This window comes from Chrysochloris asiatica, unplaced genomic scaffold, assembly GCF_000296735.1.
Source record: "Chrysochloris asiatica unplaced genomic scaffold, ChrAsi1.0 scaffold00047, whole genome shotgun sequence".
Lineage (NCBI taxonomy): Eukaryota > Metazoa > Chordata > Mammalia > Afrosoricida > Chrysochloridae > Chrysochloris > Chrysochloris asiatica.
The window spans coordinates 13,374,480-13,393,222 of record NW_006408565.1 but is presented as its reverse complement, the minus strand read 5'-3'; the positions used below and the strand labels follow the sequence as shown (position 1 = coordinate 13,393,222).

Genomic DNA, 18,743 nt, shown 5'->3' with positions numbered 1-18,743 from the left:
TATTCTTTTGAATAAATGTTAAGGATATAGAAATAATTTAGCAAAATCTGAATAGAACATCGCTGCTGTTTGGTGACATCAAGTCAGTTCCAACTCATAGGAGTGGTACTGTAGGAGTAGAACTGGACTTTGAACCACAAGTCAGCAGTTCAAAAGTGTTGGTGTCACTTGAGGGCACTTAACAACAGGGTTTCCAAGGCGTGGTCGGGGGGTTTGAACCAGCAGCCTTAAGTAGTTTTAGAAATGCACAGTAACAATCAGGTAATTGTTTGAGGTGCTTTTAAACCATTAGGTAGTTTTTTGAAGAATTAGCCTTCTAAAGAATATTTGTGTCTTCTCGACTGGATTGTATTGTGAGAATGATTACTATCATTTCTATTCAAGAACAATTATGATTGGCTTTGAAGTCATTGAATATCAATACAGCCTCTGTTCAGAACCGATATTTATACCATGCCTGCTTACATTAGTAGACTTGCTAATTTGGACAATCTAGTCATCTACTTAGATTTAGAAAACTTGGACCCTCTTTTAAGCATGTTGTTAAGCACTTTTGAGTCAGTTCCGACCCATAGCAACCCTGTATAGGGTTTCCAGGGAGTAGCTGGTGAGATTGAACCATCAACCCATGGTTCAAACTGGCTTTGTAGTCCAGTGCATTAGCCCACAGTGCCGCACCAGGACCACGCATGTTGCTAAGTGCTGTCAAGTCTATTTTGACTCAGTGACATTGATAGGGTTTCTGAGGAGCAATTGGTGGGTTTGAATGATGACCTTTGTATCAGCATTCTGTTGCCTATCCTACGGTGTCATACCAGGACTCCATTTTTATCTAGATGTTATTTATTGGTCCACTTGTGAGGACTTTTGTTTGCTTTATACTGAGTTGCAACCCATACTGAAGACTGTGGTCTTTGATCTTCATCAAAAAATATTTTAAGTCTACTTTAAGGAGGCAGCTCTTCCCCAGTTGTATTTTGAGTACCTTTCAACCTGAGGAGTTCATCTTCCAGCACTAAATTTGACAATATTCTGGAGTTCATCATATTCAATATTCTGGTGGTACCTGACAGTGTTCCACTGTTATTCTTAAGGTTTGTAGCGACTAAATATTCTAAAGTAGTCTCTCTCCTTCCTAGTCTGTCTTAGTCTGGAAGCTCATCTGAAACTTGCCCACCATAGGTGAGCCTGCTGGTATTTAAAATACTGGTGGAAAAGCTTTCAGAATCACAGCAACAAGCGAGCCACAACAGTACAACAAAAACTGACAGATGTGTGGTAGCATTTTAAGCATAGACTAATGTAGTTTTTTCTTACTTGTGTATTTATATAGACTCTGGCTCTTCGTCTTCTTCAGAAGATGAGCGACCCAAGAGGTCCCATGTGAAAAATGGTGAGGTAGGCAGGCGGCGGAGACATTCTCTTTCCCGGAGTGCCTCTCCATCACCACGAAAACGTCAAAAAGAGACTTCCCCTCGGTAATGTGTCTTTTTTTTCAATAGTCCTACCTGGTGCTGCTGCTGTCTAGTTACAGTGAAACTTCCTAATTTAAGGGAGCGTAGGTTATATTGGCTTTATTTTAGGATTTAATTAACTCATTTATTTTAAGGACTCTACTAGAAGGTGGTCAGTTATATTTTGGGTTTTTTTTTGTTGCTATTAATTTCCCTTTTGGCAGGCAGTTATTACCATTCATGAGTCACTGGATAAGTTTTGTACCACCTAGTCTTAAATGTGTGTGACTAGAGGAATAGAAGAAAGCATTAAATCATAGTATAAGCCCCTGAACATCCTTGAACACTGTAACAAATACCTCTGTTCATGTTAATTAGCTCCATCAATAGTAAATAATTTAGTGAATGGCATTCATGACATTTATTTTTCTCCACTGCTCTCAGGATGCAGATGGGAAAGCGATGGCAATCGCCAATGACTAAAAGGTTGGTTAGACACAACTTTATGAATTAGACTTACATGTTAAAAGTTATTTCAAGTGTCCATGTGACTATAAAACCTTGACATTTTATAGTGAACTAGAATTCCTTGAATGGAGGAGAGAACCTGAAAATAATTGAGAACTTGAAATAGTGATACCCAGATTTGGGGTCTTAAGTCAGTGGGGACAAGTCAACTTTCATGTTTCTATAGGAAAGCATTGAGTTCTTCTGGCACTAAGGCATTTGTTCATCTCCTCGCCACAGACAGGGACACTGCTGCACAAATCAGTGCTTAACGCCTCACACAGGGAAACACTCTGGGTCACAACGAAAGGGTTTTGGTCTGTAGTTTGAGAAACAACTACGTTGCAGCATATAGTAACAGCTTTTGATTGAAACTGTGTTTGCAAGCTCTCTTAATTCTAAATGTCACTGACTTAGAAAATCAGCTATAATTCTTCTTTTGATTTTGGGTTAGTGGTAGGCGGAGGAGAAGTCCTTCCCCACCTCCTACCAGAAGGCGACGTTCTCCCTCTCCGGCTCCTCCTCCTCGGCGACGCAGGTCTCCCACACCACCACCACGGCGAAGGTACTTTCTCAGATGCGTTAGTAGGGGAATTGGGCCTCAAGCAACGGAGAGACCATCGCCATACAAGTCTGGGTCTTTATGATTAAAATAATTTTTTTAAAGTGGCACTGCTCAGCTAGTCATAAAGAACGCGTATTATCCCATTCAGTGAAAAATCCAGAATAGGCGAATTTATAGTGACAGAAAGGAAGCAGCAGTGGAACTGCACTCTTCCAAATTGCGTGGACAATAAGGACCATTGTCAGTTTTATTACAGGCAGGAAAGTATTTCTTTTGAGCTGAAACTCTGAAAGATACTCCACAAAACTAGGCAGCTGGGCCTGAATGTTATGTTCAGGTCTGTGCAACTTGAGGATAAGGCTGGTTCACCACTAGCTGGGCTTTGAAAGGGATGCATCTGCCTACCAGTACACTTCCATTGAAAAGAGAATGGAACCATCTCTCTTGAGGGGAGGGTAAAAGTATCTTTAAAGCCGTGTGCAGGGCACTCAATTATTAATAGAGTCCAGAAGCCATCAGGGAGGAAACTGCATAGGAGAATTTTTTAAAGCACAGCCTTCCTGAGTCCCTCACTATAATTGAGTTTTCTAGTTACTATGTTATAATAATTGATAAGAGTTTTCACTTAAAAAGCAATACAAGAGTCTCTTTAAAAACATTACCTTCATCCCATAGAGATGTATTAAATGACTTGACACATTTGAATTATTTGTGAAACTGTAAATTCACTTTAAGGATAAAGCATGTCCACTAATAAATAAGCTCTATTTTTAGTGCTAACTATACTATCGGCTTATTTTCTTTGTATTCTCTTTCCTTACTCTCTTGGATCTTTCAGCTTAGTGTTGCCTGTTTTTTCCTAGGACTCCTTCTCCTCCCCCACGTCGGCGCTCACCTTCCCCAAGAAGATACTCTCCTCCAATACAGAGGAGATATTCTCCCTCTCCCCCTCCAAAGAGAAGAACGGCCTCTCCTCCTCCTCCTCCAAAACGAAGGGCATCCCCCTCTCCACCACCAAAGCGTAGGGTTTCTCATTCTCCACCTCCCAAACAAAGGAGCTCCCCAGTTACCACAAAGAGACGCTCACCTTCACTGTCGTCAAAGCATAGGAAAGGGGCTTCCCCAAGCCGATCAACCCGGGAGACCCGGTCACCACAACCAAACAAACGGCATTCGCCCTCACCACGGCCTCGAATTCCTCAGACCACCTCAAGTCCCCCTATTCGAAGAGGAGCTTCATCATCACCCCAAAGAAGGCAGTCCCCTTCTCCAAGTATTAGACCCATTAGGAGAGTCTCCAGGACTCCGGAACCTAAAAAGACAAAAAAGTAAAAATATTTTATGCTCTTTGATTAAAAATATTAACTTGCATAGCTCTTTATATTTGGAAAGGTTTTTATTTATTTTATATTGTTAAATTAGGAGAAGAGGAATAAGCTGTTTTTGAGGCAAATTCTAGATTCACAGGTTTCTGTGAATAAGTTCTGACTCATAGCAATCCTGCACATAGGGTTTCCCAGACTGTAAATCTTTACGGGAGCAGAAAGCCTCATCTTTCTCCCGTGGGACCACACTGGTAGTTTTGAACTGCTGACCTTGAGATTAGCAGCCCAATTCGTAACTTCTACACTACCAGAGCTCCTTGTATTGTTACTTATAGCATAAATTAGATTGCTTATTAAAGGATGTGCTTCCAAAACTTAATTCTAAAGTGACACAGAACATTTCTTTTGTGTCCATGTAGCACTGATGAAAGCAGTCTTAGATACAGTGTAAGGAACTAACATTTACTAATTTCATAAAGAGAAAGCATCATTTATAGAGTAGAGGATTGTGGGAGCCAAATATATGGTGCTTAGTTAAGTTTAAGATATAAATCTGTTAAGTCAGTTAACATGTAAGTGCTGTACAGCAATTGAAGTTTGTGACTTGGTTATTCTCATCAAGATCTCTGTTCTAAGATGCTAATTGTTTTTTCTCTCTTGTGTCTAGGGCTGCCTCACCAAGCCCACAGTCTGTAAGGAGGGTCTCATCCTCTCGGTCTGTCTCAGGATCTCCTGAGCCAGCTGCTAAAAAACCCCAAGCACCCCCATCTCCCATCCAGTCTCAGTCACCCTCTACAAACTGGTCACCAGCGGTACCAGTCAAAAAGGCTAAAAGTCCAACACCAAGTCTATCACCGGCAAGGGTATGTTCTGCCTTTGTGTATGGTTAGTATTTGTGTGTCTGTGTGTGTGGTCTGGGGGCATTTTAAAACTTTTGGTATCATTGCATTGGGGACTCAACTATGGGCAGGTTTCTATATTGTGTAAAATTAGTGGTTAGGTATCTTTCTTAATTGTTAGGTGCCCTTGAGTTGATGTTGAAACCAACTCATAATGACCCAATGTTGTAACAGAACTGCCTCGTACGGTTTCCTAGGCAAAGACACTGGGTGAGTTTGAACTATACCAACCTTTTGGTTAACTACCAAGTGCGCAATTCTTTTTCTCTGTCAACAGGAGGACTGAATAAATGGTTACCCAAATTAACTGAATGGATTATGAGTAATTACTTTGAAATATGAAGTGTAAAATGAAAAGGTAGTGGTGGTTATGTGCTATGGAGTTGGTTCCAACTCAGAGCGACCCTGTATAGGGTTTCTGAGGCTATAAATCTTTATGGGAGCAGAAAGCCTCATCTTTCTTCCGTGAAACAGCTGACATTTCGAACTGCTGACCTTGAGGTTAACAGTCCAACTCGTATAACCACTCTGAATTCAGTGATTGTTGTTATTAAGTACTATTGAGGCAATTCTGATTCATAGCAATCCTGTATAGGGTTTCCGAGGAGCAGCTGAACCACTGAGGTTGAGTTTGCAGTTCAAACCAACCTTGCAGTCCAGTGTATTAACGCACAGCACCACACCAGGACTCCTCGGTCATAGTAGAGCCTGTCTTTTGCACAAGGAGCTTCAAAAATGATAGTAGAAACTGAAATGGAAGATAATGGGATTTCTCCACAAACTTTTGAAATCCCTTATATACACAATGAAAGAACAAACCAAACCCACTAAATATAGGAGAGGTCACTGGGAGACTTAGACGTGGTGTTAATACAAATATGTATTTAGAGTAATAGCTGGCATCATTAAGAAGAGCCTGCTACATATCAGGACAGCAACTTTGATGATTTACAGATACTCTTATTTAGTTCTCGTAACTATTTTGTTGATGCTAAGTGCCATTGAGTCGGTTCCAACTCATACGCACCTTGCATAGGTTTTCCTAGGAGCAGCTGGTGGGTTTGAAACTTACTGTGTGGTTAGCAGTCTAGTGCTTATCCTACAATGCGCACACTGGGATTTAACAGCAACATTATTATACTCCTTGCATTGTTAAGTTTCAGAGGAATGGTTGATTGGTGGCTGTAAATCACTGATTTTCGGGTTAGCAGTCAAGTGTGTGTATCCTACAGTGCCACACCAGGAGTTCAGATCCATTTTGGGATTAATAAGTGCAGGAGGTAGAATTCAACTCAGGTCTGATCTTGTTAAGTGCTGTTTGTTGGTTCCTACACATAGTGATCCTGTAAAAGGGTCTGAGGAGTGGCTGGTAAGGTTGAACCATTGACCTTTTGGTTAGCAGCCTGCGTTATCCTACACAGGACTCCCCAGATATAGTCTTAGAATCTATTAAAAGTATACTTATTTTCATATGTCAGTTAAGGGAATTCTTTTCTGGGTGATGATTGGTCTTAGACATTTTATTTCCTCTGAGACCTTCTGAAGTCCTGAGATACGTTCATTTCAGAATTCCCTTGAGGACAGAATCTGTTTAATTGGGGAGAATGCAGTTGGATTTACTTTATTTCTTTTTCCCTTCTTGATTTCTAGAATTCGGACCAAGAAGGAGGTGGAAAGAAAAAAAAGAAAAAGAAGGATAAGAAACACAAAAAGGATAAGAAGCACAAGAAGCACAAAAAACATAAGAAGGAGAAGGCTGCGGCTGCTGCCGTTCCTGCCGTTCCTGCCGCCATTGCTGCTCCCACAACCACGTCAGCACAGGAAGAGCCGGAGGCAGAGCCAGAACCTAAGAAGGTATTATGGACTCTCTACAGAGCTCTCTTATGGCTCTATACAATTCGCTAAACTGCTGCTTTTTAAACACTCGCTACATTATTTTAAGTAATTGCCTATTCAGTTGGTTGCTTTCTTCTAATCTCTTGACCTGTCAAGAATAGGAATTTTTCAGGACCAAGGATAACATCTCAGATGGCTGTCATGAAAAACTCAACAGAGTTTTTTTGTTTTTAATATTTTAGTGTGAAAGTGTTAATATTTTCAGTAAGTCTCAGGATAGCAATCCAGTACTTGAAGTGACGTTAAGTGCCATCAAATTGGTTCCAATTCATAAAGACCCTATAGGGTTTGCAAGGAGTGGCTGGGGGATTTGAACCTTTGACCTTGCAGTCCAAACCAGCCTTGTGGTCCAGTGCTTATCCTACATCAGGAATCCATGAAGTGATACTGTTGTTAGATGCCATCGAGCCGGTGCTTACTCATAGCAACCCTATGCACAACAGAGCGAAACACTGCCTGGTCCTGGGCCAACCTCACAATTGTTGCCATACTTGAACCCATTGATGCTGCCACTTTGCCAATCCATTTCACTAGGGGGTTTCCCCTTTTTCTTGGCTTGTGGTTTTAATTTGCGTTTTCCTTAATGGCAGTTGGGTTGTCTTTTTTTGTTATTTTGAGCTGTAAAGTTTTTCCTTGAGTATTCCTAATAACCAAAACATCCAAGAGATTAATTATATTTTTTATATTATGAACTTTTATCAGAAAGGCAGGTATATCTTAAGTAGAAATGTAAGGAAAGTACAGTGGCCAACTTTTTCCATTTGCTACATGGGGGTTTGCAAGCAGTGGGGTTCAGTCAAAGAGCAAGCTTTCTGGGATTTTGAACAGATAACTGTTAGGAATACTCTTTCCAGAGGATAGGAAGTAGCTGTATGAGTGGTCTTCACTGTTGTCAGTGCCATCGAGTTGGTTCTGACTCATAGTGACCCTGTATAGGGACTCCAAGGTGGGACTGAACTGCTGACCTTGTGGTCTACAGTACAGTGCTGATCCCATAGTTAGTGAACCTATTTTAAAAATATATAATGGATAGATTTTATTTCATTGCCTTTTATGTGGGTCTTTAAAGAAGTACATTGTCTAAAGTGACACATAAGCATACCAAAGGAAATTAAGTTCTTAATCCCAAAGCTCCTTTGGTCTTTAAATTTTTATGCTTTTTTTTTACTTGATTTCATTTTGACTGCAGAAATTAAAAATGTGGACTTAAAAGAGCAAGACTTGGGTTCTGATCTTAGCTATGACAGAACTAGGTCTGTGGCCTTTTGCAGAATACTGTAGCACATTTCTCACCTGTAAATGGAAAATAAAACTGAAGGTTTCTCCCACTTTCAAAACTCCAAGAAGGAAATAGGATCACAGGTATCCTATGAGGGATGTTTACTAACTGGGAGCCCATCTCTCTGGACAGTAGCTTACCCTTAGAATCTGGCTCAGACTTGTTTCTGCTCTGTTTGCTACATCTCCCATCAGTGTCTCAACACCAATCATTATGACCATCCTCTCTCTCACAGGAAACTGAAAGTGAAGCTGAAGACAACCTGGATGACTTAGAAAAGCACCTGCGTGAAAAGGCCCTGAGATCAATGAGGAAGGCTCAAGTGTCCCCACAGTCTTAGATGGAAATGTTTGTTAGGATGTAAATTTTATTTGGTTTGTACGCAATTCAATTTCAAAATTGCTGGAAAAAAAAATGTGTTTGAGCTTTAGACTATAACATTTGTTGTAATAATTGCTAGGTTGAAGTTCACCATGTAAAAAAAGGGGGCATGGATTTACATTGCAAAAGGGTATCCACGGTGTATTAGTGACATTTTTTTTTCATTGACAGCTGACATAAATTCATTTAGAGTGAAAATTTTAAGCCAAAAAAAAATCTCTTTTTTAAAAAAGGGGATTTAAATATGGTTGGCATTCACATCATTCATATGGTTTCTTTAATAAATGCCTCTGGCGCTAGTCCCGGTGGCTCTTTTTTTTTTTTTCTTTTTCTTTTTAACTTTCTCATATGAGTCTTCAATAGTACCCATTTAAGTTATGCTTCCAACCTTATATTGATAAGTTTGCCCAAAACACTGTTAAATTACCACAAAAGTATAAGTGAACATTTTCATGCAACCATCTTTTCCTGTTGCCTGCGGAGTCTCTGCTGAAGTGAATCAGGATTGGAGTTCTCGGATGGGACTGAGGATGAGAGCATGCTGTTTGCCAGGACGCTGGGCCTAATGTTGATGTCCAACAAATGGATTTGGAACACTGGAATTCAATTCTACTCTACTTGGTTGGGGTTTGTTTTTGTTTTTGTTTTTCTCTCTTTTTTAAAAACAATTAACTAGTCCCAGGAAGGATCCTTCAAGTTATAGAAAATTTTGTTTTCTGAAATGTCATGGCTCATTCATGATTTTGTCTTGTTCTTCCAATTGGCATACAGTTTTCAGAGCTCTTGTGTTTGAAAGGCTGGAAGGGCCCAGACTTTGAAATAGTGTCTTGTTTTCACTGTTTCTGTTTTTTTGTTTTGTTTGTTTCTCGTTTTTCAGTTTTTTGTTTTTTAAACTAAAGCTATATAAAGCTTGTGGATTAAACAATAAATTTCTAAATTTAAAAATGTTTGCCACTCTCATTACTTAATTATCTTAGTTATGTGGGAAAACCTATGTTGCATAGAAATTTTAATGTCTAAGCATTACATCTTGGCGCCTTTGAGGAGAACCTGGGTAGAGAAAAGAAACGGGGGTGAAATTCAAGGTTGACCACTGATTTTAACAACTCTGTAGGATGCAGTAGCTCTCAATGCCAGGCAAAGCTAAAAGTATTTCCAGGCACTTCAAAGGGTGTCTGCAGATTCTGAGGCAGAAGGAGCTTGTCCCCTTTAAGGAAGTAAATGAAGGTTAAGGAACAAGGGAGCCTACTCTACTACCAGTTGCATTTTGGAAAATTGATGAGGCTGAATTGCACAGATATTAAAAGGTAAAACAGCAACATTAGTATGAATGAAGTAAAAGATGTTTGTCACCAGGAATCTAAGTCATCAGGTTGATACATGGTCATTAATCTGATGGTAATTTCTGGTGATTGAAGTAAAAAGGAAGAAAATGCGTAGCCTAATTTGCAGGTCGTCTGTTGTGGCACTGTGGATCATCACTGAACTGCAAACCACAAAGTCAGCAGTTGAAACCTACCAGCTGCTCTTGGGAAACCTTATATATGGAGTCACTGTAAGTCGGCGGAACTGACTTGACGGCATTTAACAACAAATTTCCAGTAATCAGGAAACCATTTTTACCTAAATTTATATAATAATTATGCCTTCAATAATGAAGGGCTGCTTTTTGTTTTTTAAGTCGTCTGGAACAAGGCCAATTGTTTGATCTAATAAAAAGTGCAAGTTTCCCTGTTTCTAAGATGGTTGTTACTGACTGGTGGGTATCATCTTGTTTTCATTCTGTCCCTAACTAAACTGTTCTTGTTAAGGTTACCAGAAGTACTCATTTTGCCAAATTGAATGATCAAATCTTCATCCTTGACCTACTTCTAACCTGTTTTACAGAGCCCTAGGCATAGTGGTTAACCTCAAGGTCAGCAGTTAGAAACTACCAGCTGTCCCATGGGAGAAAGATGAGGCTTTCTGCTCCCTTAAAGATTTACAGCCCCAGAAACCCTATACAGGGTTGCTGTGAGTGGGAACTGACTCCACGGTACACTACCACCAGGGGAAGTTACAATTCAACTTTTGCCACTCCATGGGAGAAAGATGAGGCTCTCTATTTCTGTAAAGATTTATAGTATGGTTGGGCTGAACCCAAAGAAAATAACTCATTTAGATAGTTTGGAAAACTATCTAAAACCTTAAAGAGAAAAAACAATGATTGACAATCCTGCCATTCAGAATAGCCAAAGACATCCCTTTTAAGTGGCCAATCTCAGTACACCAAACCCCCCCTCAGCTTCTGTTCCCCTAATCTATGAGGCCAGTTTTTTCCCATATATTTATACATATGTACATATGTAGTTGAAATGTCAGTATCATATATATATATGACGTTTAATTTTTTTCCACAGGTGTTATGAACTAAAGGAGTCCTGGTGTGGCACAGTAGGATAAGCACTGGACTGCTAACCAAATGGTCAGTTCAAACCTACCAGTTGCTCCTCAGAAACTTTATTCACGGTTGTTATGAGTCAGAACTCATTCAAATGTACTTAATAATATGAACTAAGAATGTAGTATGCTTTTTTAATGTTCTATAAACAGGAAATGTAAGAAACAAGTTAACCTCCATGCCTGTATTAAAACAGCCATAGTTCTCCCTGTTGCATATTTCTTAACACAGTCATTTATAAATGTGAGGTGCCGTATGAGTCACTTCTGACTCAATGACCCCGTGCACAACAGAATGAAACACTTCCCAGTCCTTTGTCATTTTCACAAGTATTATGTTTGAGCCCATTGTGTTTACTACTGTGTCAATCCATCTTGTTAAGGGTCTTCCTCTTTTTCACTGACCCCTCCACTTTCTGATTCAGAGCAACCGTGTATAGGGCTTCCAAGGAGTTGTGAGGTGCCATCAACTCAGTACCAACTCATAGTGACCCAGTGCACAGCAGAACAAAACACTGCCCGATTCTGGGCCAATCTCACTATTGTTGCCATGCTTCAGTCCAATGCTGCCACTTGGCCAATCCATCTTGTTGAAGGTCTTCCTCTTTTTCTCTGACCCTCCACCTTACCAAACGTGATACCCTTCTCCAGCGACTGGTCCCTCCTGACAATATGTCTGAAGTATGAGAGACGAAGTTTGGCCATTTTGACCTCCAAGGAGCACTCTGGCTGCACTTCTAAAACAGATCTGTTGGTTCTTTAGACAGCCGTGGCACTTTCAATATTCTCCAACCCCATAACTCAAAAGCATCAATTCCTTCCCTCAGTGTAAACCCCCTTCCAAGATTAAGACTCAATGGGAATACACGCTCTGATTGATGACCATACTCGTGACTGCTAAGGGGAAGGAGTAAAACAGCAATGAAGCTGCAAGCTAAGCCCTACATGGTTCAATAAATTGTGAACCTGGCTGCAGACCTGGTTGGCCAAGCAGTGTGGCAAGACCTGGGGACTCTTGGGCCCAGAGTCAGTGACATAGCCACAGAGGACTAGAGTGGAGAGTGAAGCGTCGTCCAACTGATAAGAGAGGGCATATGCATAAGAACACCCACACTTGATAATACCCACTTGACCTGGCTTCAGTGACTGTATCATCAGAGCTCAACCAGAGGAAAAAAAAAAGAGTAATCTGATACAATTTGATGAATTTGACCTACACCTATGGATGCAGTAGCTCAAAAGAGGGAACAAATCCTTACAGCAAGGATCATTCCTACCCCCTGCATACACAGAGTAGACAGGGATGGGCAACTTGGACATTGGCTACCCAAAATGGGGGGCGGGGGGCTACAAAGGCAAGAAGAGACTGGCTTAACAAGCTTTCAAGAGGGAACCTAGATCCAGAGGATGTGAAGGAAGGTAGAATCTCCACTGAGTAGTATCCAATCTGTCTAGGCGGGGCTGATGAAATGAAATGCGGATGGGTCTCTTGTGATACAATAGTGAATAATTGTTAATCAGGACTGCTTGTGAGGGTTGGAAATGTAAAGGTAGACGTTTTGTAGCAAGGAGGGGAGTGATTAATTTCTCAGTCTAGGAGTGGAGTTTCCTGGGACCATCAAGGGAGAAGAGCGGAGAGCGGGACCTTACCCAGAGAAGCAGTGATGCCTGAGATGGAGGCAGAGAGTATGTGGAGAGATGAAGCTGTTCGGGACTTCAGACACAGAGGGAGAGGGGCTGTGTGCTGACGACGGATCGGCAAGGGGGGTTGGGGGGAGGCAGTCTTGTAGTGTATATCCATCCTTTGGTTGGTTGATGATACATGGAGGGGATTGTAACCATGGCAATGAAACGATAAACGATAGGATAAAAGTAAAACTAATGTTCTCCCATGTAAACTATCACATAATTCACAATAAAGCATTATAAATAAACTTTCATTTGTCAAAACAAAAAAAGCAATTGTCTGGTCTTATTCATTGTCCAGCTTTCACAAGCATATGAGATTATTGAAAATACCATGGCTTGAGTCAGGCGCACCTTAGTCCTCAAGCTGACATCTTTGCTCTTCAACACTTGAAAAAGGTCTTGTGCAGCAGATTTGCCTAGTGCAATACGTCGTTTGATTTCTAGACTGCTGCTTCCATGAGTGTTAGTAGTTGATCAAGAAGAATGAAGTCCTTGACAACTTCAGTCTTTTCTCCATTGATAAGAATGTTGTTTATTGGTCAGTGATGAGGATTTGTATTTTCTTTATATTGAGATGTAATCCATACCGAAAGCTGTGCTCTTTGATCTTCATCAGTAAATGTTTTAAATCCTCTTCACTTTTAGCAAGCAAGGTTATATCATCTACGTATCACAGGTTGTTAATGAGTCTTCCTCCAATCCTGATGCCACGTTTTTCTTCATCTAACCCAGCTTCTCGGATTATTTGCTCAGCATACAGGTTGAATAAGTATGGTGAAAGAATACAACCCTGTTGCACACCTTTCTTAATTTAAATTATTCAGTGTTTCCATGTTCTGTTTGAGCAACTGCACATCATCAGCACAATTAAGTGTTCCGGAATACTTATACTTCACAATGTGTTCCATAACTTGTTGTGATCCACACAATTGAAAGCTTTTGCATGGTCAATAAAGCACAGGTAAACATCTTTATGATAGTCTCTGCTTTCAGCCAAGATCCATCGGACATCAGCAATGATATTTCTTGTTTCATGGCCTCTTCTGAATCCAGGGCACTGTTTAGATGCCCTTAATTATTTAAACTCGTTTCTCGAAGTAGGATGGTGTCTTAGGCTGAGTAGGGCAGCAAAACCAGTGAAATGAAACTTATGGAAATGGCTCACCCATTTGTGGAGGCTGGCAAATCCCAAGTCTGTGGGTCATGCTTCATGCTGAAGGCTTCAGCAGGGGCTGAAAAACTAAAAGGGGCAGGTCAGACAGCAGGCTGCTGGCTCACATCCCATGAACTGGGGGTTAGAGAATAACAATCAGTTGAAGAATCATCCATCTATTGGAATCAGGCCTCACCCCTAGGGAAACTCCCTTTAGATCACATTAGAGCACAAAGTGAAGGAGAATTACATAGTATATGCCAAACTACGGAGAATCATGGTCTAGCCAAATTGTCACATTACCTTAACTGTCATAGTCATAATAACCATTTCATTGGAGCTTTATAAGAATGAAATGGACAAAACATTCTCTGCCCCAGTGAAGCTTATGACATGTCAGGGCAAAGGTGTAGAACTTGGGGAAAGTCAAGCAATGACAAAACAATGTGATTGGTGATAAAAGAGGAGAGTACAGTATAATGTTATGTATCATTGAATTGGTTCCAACTCATAGTGACCCTGTATAGGCTTTCCAAGAAGCATCTGGTGGGTTTGAACCACTGACATTGTGGATGTAGCAATAGTCAAAAACAATTGTTCTGTAGACAATTCAGCCACAGACACTCTAAGATCTGGGCAAATTATTATCTGCATTAATCTGTTTGCTCTTCTGTAAAGTGGGTATGACTTCATATGATAATGCATATAAAGGACTAAGTTTGTGCCTGCACTGTCTCAAGTTCATCAGTGGGACAGATAATTATCTTTCATCAAATCTTGGATTCCTGACAATGGTTGTTGTTGTAATGTGCCGTGGAGTCAGTTCCGACTCATAGCGACCCTGTACAGGGTTTCCAAGGCTGTAAATCTTTATGAGAGCAGAAAGCCTCATCTTTCTCCTGTGGAACAGCTGGTAGTTTTAAAATGCTGACCCTGAGGTTCACAGCCCGATTCGTAACCACTGTGCTACCAGAGCTCCTTGACAATGGTAGGATGAGCCAATTAAAGTACTATGTCACCCCATTGTAAGACATATCCTGATTTCAAAGAGGTCCAACTGTGATCAAATAGCTTTAGATTCCATTATGCACAGTATTATTACTCACAAAAAGGCCTGGGAAAAATGAGTGGGCCTCCTGACCTAGCCCAGAGACAAGTTTCTTTCTGTCTGCCCCTTTTTCTGTTTCTTAGCTCCTAAATTTTGCCTCACTTCCTCTCCAGCATCAACACTTTTCTCAGGCTCTTCCATTAGGTGGCGTCTGGCCCTTAGATGCCTGTGAGAGCAAACTCCCTGGAGGTTAATTTTATCCCTCCCCATTCCCCATTCTCTTTTCATCCCATCCTTTTTTTCTTGGCTCAGCAGCCACAAGCCCTGATTCAGTGGTTCACAGACTCTGGAGAGTTCCTGAGCTTGAAGTATCATCACAGGAGCAGTGCAGTTCCCCACAGCACCTCAAGCAGAATTTGCTCAGTGCTAGCCGGTAGCTCTGGTAGCTGGGAGCTCTGGTAGGGTAGTGTTTACCTTAAGGTCAGCAGTTCGAAAGTACCAGCGAGTCAGTGGGAGAAAGATGAGGCTTTCTGCTCCCATAAAGATTTACAGTCTCGGAAACCCTAAACAGGGTCGCTATGAATTGGAACCAACACCATGGCACATAACCACCACCAGCCTCAGCTCCCACCTTCAGCAACAGGAAACTCACTAGTCTGCATGCAGTAGGCCCTGGAGGCGTGTTTAGCTGGGACCCATCTCTGACCTACACGTTGTTGTTGTTAGGTGACATCGAGTCAGTACCAGACCCATAGCAACCTTATTTATGCACAGCAAAACGAAACACTGCCCAAAGCTTGTTAAGTACCATGGAGTCGGTTCCGACCCATAGCAACCCTGTATAGGTTTCCAAGGAGCAGCTGGTGAGCTTGAACCACTGACCTTACCGTTCAAATACAGCGCATTAACCCACAGCACCATATATACAAGCTAGTGGTTACGTTCCATGGAGTCAGTTAAGACTCATAGGATTTCGAGGCTGTAAATCTTTATGGGAGCAAAAAGCCTCATCTTTCTCCCACGGAATGGCTGGAAATTTCAAACTGCTGACCTTGAGGTTAGCAGCCCAACTCATTGCAACCATTACACTACCAGAGCTCCTTCACAAATACAAACGAGGGACAATTGAAGCCAGTTGGAGCTGGATTTTCTGATCCATGCATATCGAACAGCCCTGGCTAATACTCCTGGGAAGTGCCTTAATCTTTCTCAAGTCATCCACCAGACCTGCCTTATGTTTCCCTTGAAGTTCAGTGGTGAGAGCCAAGGTCAGGATGCAGGACAGGAAGACGGGACCCTGCACAGCCTTTGGTTTTTTATCCTGCAATAAAAAAAATGGACATAAGAATGTCACATCATTCTACTGACCCTTCGCCCAATCGCATGCTTCCCTTCACAGGCTGCTCCTGCTCAATCATGACCGTTGCATCTTGGACTTGCCTTTAAACTTTAGACAACAATTTCCAGATCTCTTGACTCAAGTCCCTTTTCAGAAAAGGCCAAGAACAATCAGGTCTCCAATTGACAAGAGCTCTGCCTTGCTGTGTGACCTTGAGCAAACTCTGTTGTCTCTGGGCTTCAGTGCCCCTCCACCACCCTTATGGAGTGAGGTTTAGATTAACATGCCTGAGGGTGTTTGAGGGTTTTCTTTAGTTTACTTTTGTTTGCCCAGAGGAGCCATGAAACAAAAGATTAGCCTCCCTCAGGCAAACTGGGATCTGTGTGATTTTTTTCTATCGTATTTTTTCCAGTTGTTGTGGTGTGAACTCATGCCGACCCCATGTGTGTCCGAGTAGAACTCTGGTCTGTAAGGTTTTCAGTGGCTGAGTTTTTGGAAGTGAATTGCCAGAAGCGTGTTGACAGTTTGCTCCACCCAGGGACTCTACACACATTGCCCTTTGCTATCCACGGTCTCATTTGTCCCAGCAGCCTGTGAGGATACTGGGAACACATGCTTAACAGCAATAATCATGCAGGCTTGCCTGGCCTCCACTCCAGGCTGCTTCCCAAGCGCTGTCGGCTCACTGTGCACCACATTCTCTATGTGATTCTTTTGTTTTATTCTTTCCGTCAACCTTACGTCAATGAAACCATTCTTGCATTAAACTATTATTATCCCCTTTTACCCATGAAACAGAAACCCAGAGAGATGAAATAACTAGTCCCAGTAAAATGTAGCAAAAGTAAGCAATGAAGCTGGGCTGCAAGGCCAGATCTAACCGCTCAAATCTCATGTCTTCAGTCACACACAACCCTCCCTCTTGGTGTTAACCAGAGCACCAGAGAAGGATTAGGGGGGGAAGGAAAAATAGGAGTTCAGAGACGTGGCCTCGTAAAATGAAGATAATGATTCCCACCTGGATTGTAAGATTTAGGGGATTGTCAGTTTTACTCAGCACAAGTATGTGAGCGCTCCTTTTATACTGCAAAGTCTTCACATAGTACATAATTGTTTGCTTAATTTCAGGGCAGGGAGTAAGCCCCCTGACCAGGGAGGGCCCAGTGTCCCAAGTGGCTGTTTCCGCCCTTAGTGCACATGATATCCCCAGGAAAGGAGGAGGCAGATCAGAGGAAAAGGTCAAAACTCTGGGTCTTTATCTAGAACTTTCCCTCCACTGTGTGTGTGAGGGGTGGGGGTGGGGGTGGGGATGGAGGTGGGGAAAGAAAGGCCCTCCCAGGGAAGAGCAACTTCTGGACTGTTACCACTGAGTTCCAAGCATTCCAGAGGGCCCAGTGGGGAGGAAGTCTGTCATCACTTGACCCAGCACCAGTCTGAGAGGCCTGGATGGGCTGGCTGCACCCTCAGCCCCACCCCAGCCTTCCCCTGTCCTTGCCCTGTCCTGGTCTCACTGTATAGACCTCCACTCTAGTCCGGCCCCTATAGCTCTGTCAAGACCCCACCAGACCCCAACTGTGAGGGCCAACTGCTCATAGTTTTGGAGCGCAAATTAAATCTGGAGTCAGAAGGTCCAGACTCTGGATCTGATTTTTCCTTCCTTGGTCCCTTTCCCTCTCTGGGCCTTAGTGTCTCTCCTGTGAAATAAACAAAAGTAACAGCTCAAGAAACTCTGGCAGCGTGGTGCTTATGAGTCAGACTGCCAACCTCAAGGTCAGCAGTTCTAAACTACCAGAGGTTCTGCGGGAGAAAGATGAGGCTATTTCTGCTCCCATAAAGATTTACAGCCTCAGAAACCCTGTGCAGGGTCACTATGAGTCGGAACCGACTCCACGGTACTTAACAACACTAACAACAGCTCAAGAACACTGGCATATTATACTTCTGGTGTTTAAGTCTCAACTTGGGTTTAAACAGTTACCACCTACTACACCTGGAGTCCTGCCGTGGCACTGTAGGATAAGCACAAGGTCGGTTTGGACCTCAAGGTCAGTGGTTCAAACCTACCACCCACTCCTTGAAAACGCTATACAGGGTTGCTATGAGTCAGAACTGACCCAAGGGCACTTAACAACACCAACAACAACTGTTATGGAGTCCTGGTGTGGAGCTGCTGGGTAATGCACTGCACCTCAAGGTCGGTGGTTCAAACCAGCCTCTCGTGGAAACCCTATGCAGTGTCGAGATGAGTGGGAGCCAACTTGACAGTACTTAACAACAATAGCTACACACCTGTCATTGGAGCCTTGATGCGGCGCTGTGGGATAAAGTACTGGACCACAAGGTCGGTTTGAATCACAAAGTTGGAGGTTCAAACTCACCAGCCGCTCAACAACCTCACAAGGAGCCCTGATGCACCAAGATGTTGGCAATTCGAATCTGAAGAGAGAAGAGAGTGAAGTGAGAAATTCGGCAATGAGCTCCTGTAAAGATGCCAGCCTGAGAAACCCTATGAACTGTTCTACTTTGCCACATGGGGTCACTATGAGTAGAAAATCAACTCTACTGCACCTAACAACACTCTGATCACTGAGTCCTGCTTCCTCTGCCTGGGCTATAGGAGAAACAGTTTAACCTACACATGGTGCCCTCTGTTGGTGGTCAACAGTACTCCAGTCCCAGGGATCTAACAATCATTTCCTTAATTTTGTATTTCTGTTGTTTGTTGTTGTTGTTGTTGGGTGCCATCAAGTCGGTACTGACCCATAGTGA

At 42.2% G+C, this 18,743-nt stretch overlaps 1 protein-coding gene across 3 annotated transcripts in view; it reads left to right on the top strand.

Moving 5' to 3' along the window:
• The window catches only part of SRRM1 (serine/arginine repetitive matrix 1), a 31,840-nt gene extending 22,576 nt beyond the window's left edge, over positions 1–9,264 (top strand). Inside the window, exons 12-18 of one of the 3 annotated variants that reach the window (XM_006862288.1) lie at positions 1,334–1,478; positions 1,899–1,940; positions 2,416–2,526; positions 3,390–3,854; positions 4,519–4,714; positions 6,401–6,604; positions 8,161–8,636. In XM_006862288.1, coding sequence (XP_006862350.1) covers positions 1,334–1,478; positions 1,899–1,940; positions 2,416–2,526; positions 3,390–3,854; positions 4,519–4,714; positions 6,401–6,604; positions 8,161–8,265 — 1,268 coding nt within the window. In that variant the 3' untranslated portion in view covers positions 8,266–8,636. Of the gene's footprint in view, positions 1–1,333; positions 1,479–1,898; positions 1,941–2,415; positions 2,527–3,389; positions 3,855–4,518; positions 4,715–6,400; positions 6,605–8,160 lie in introns of all 3 variants that reach the window. The other 2 variants (XM_006862287.1, XM_006862289.1) reach the window with 2 other exon arrangements.
• The last annotated feature ends 9,479 nt before the right edge of the window (positions 9,265–18,743 follow it).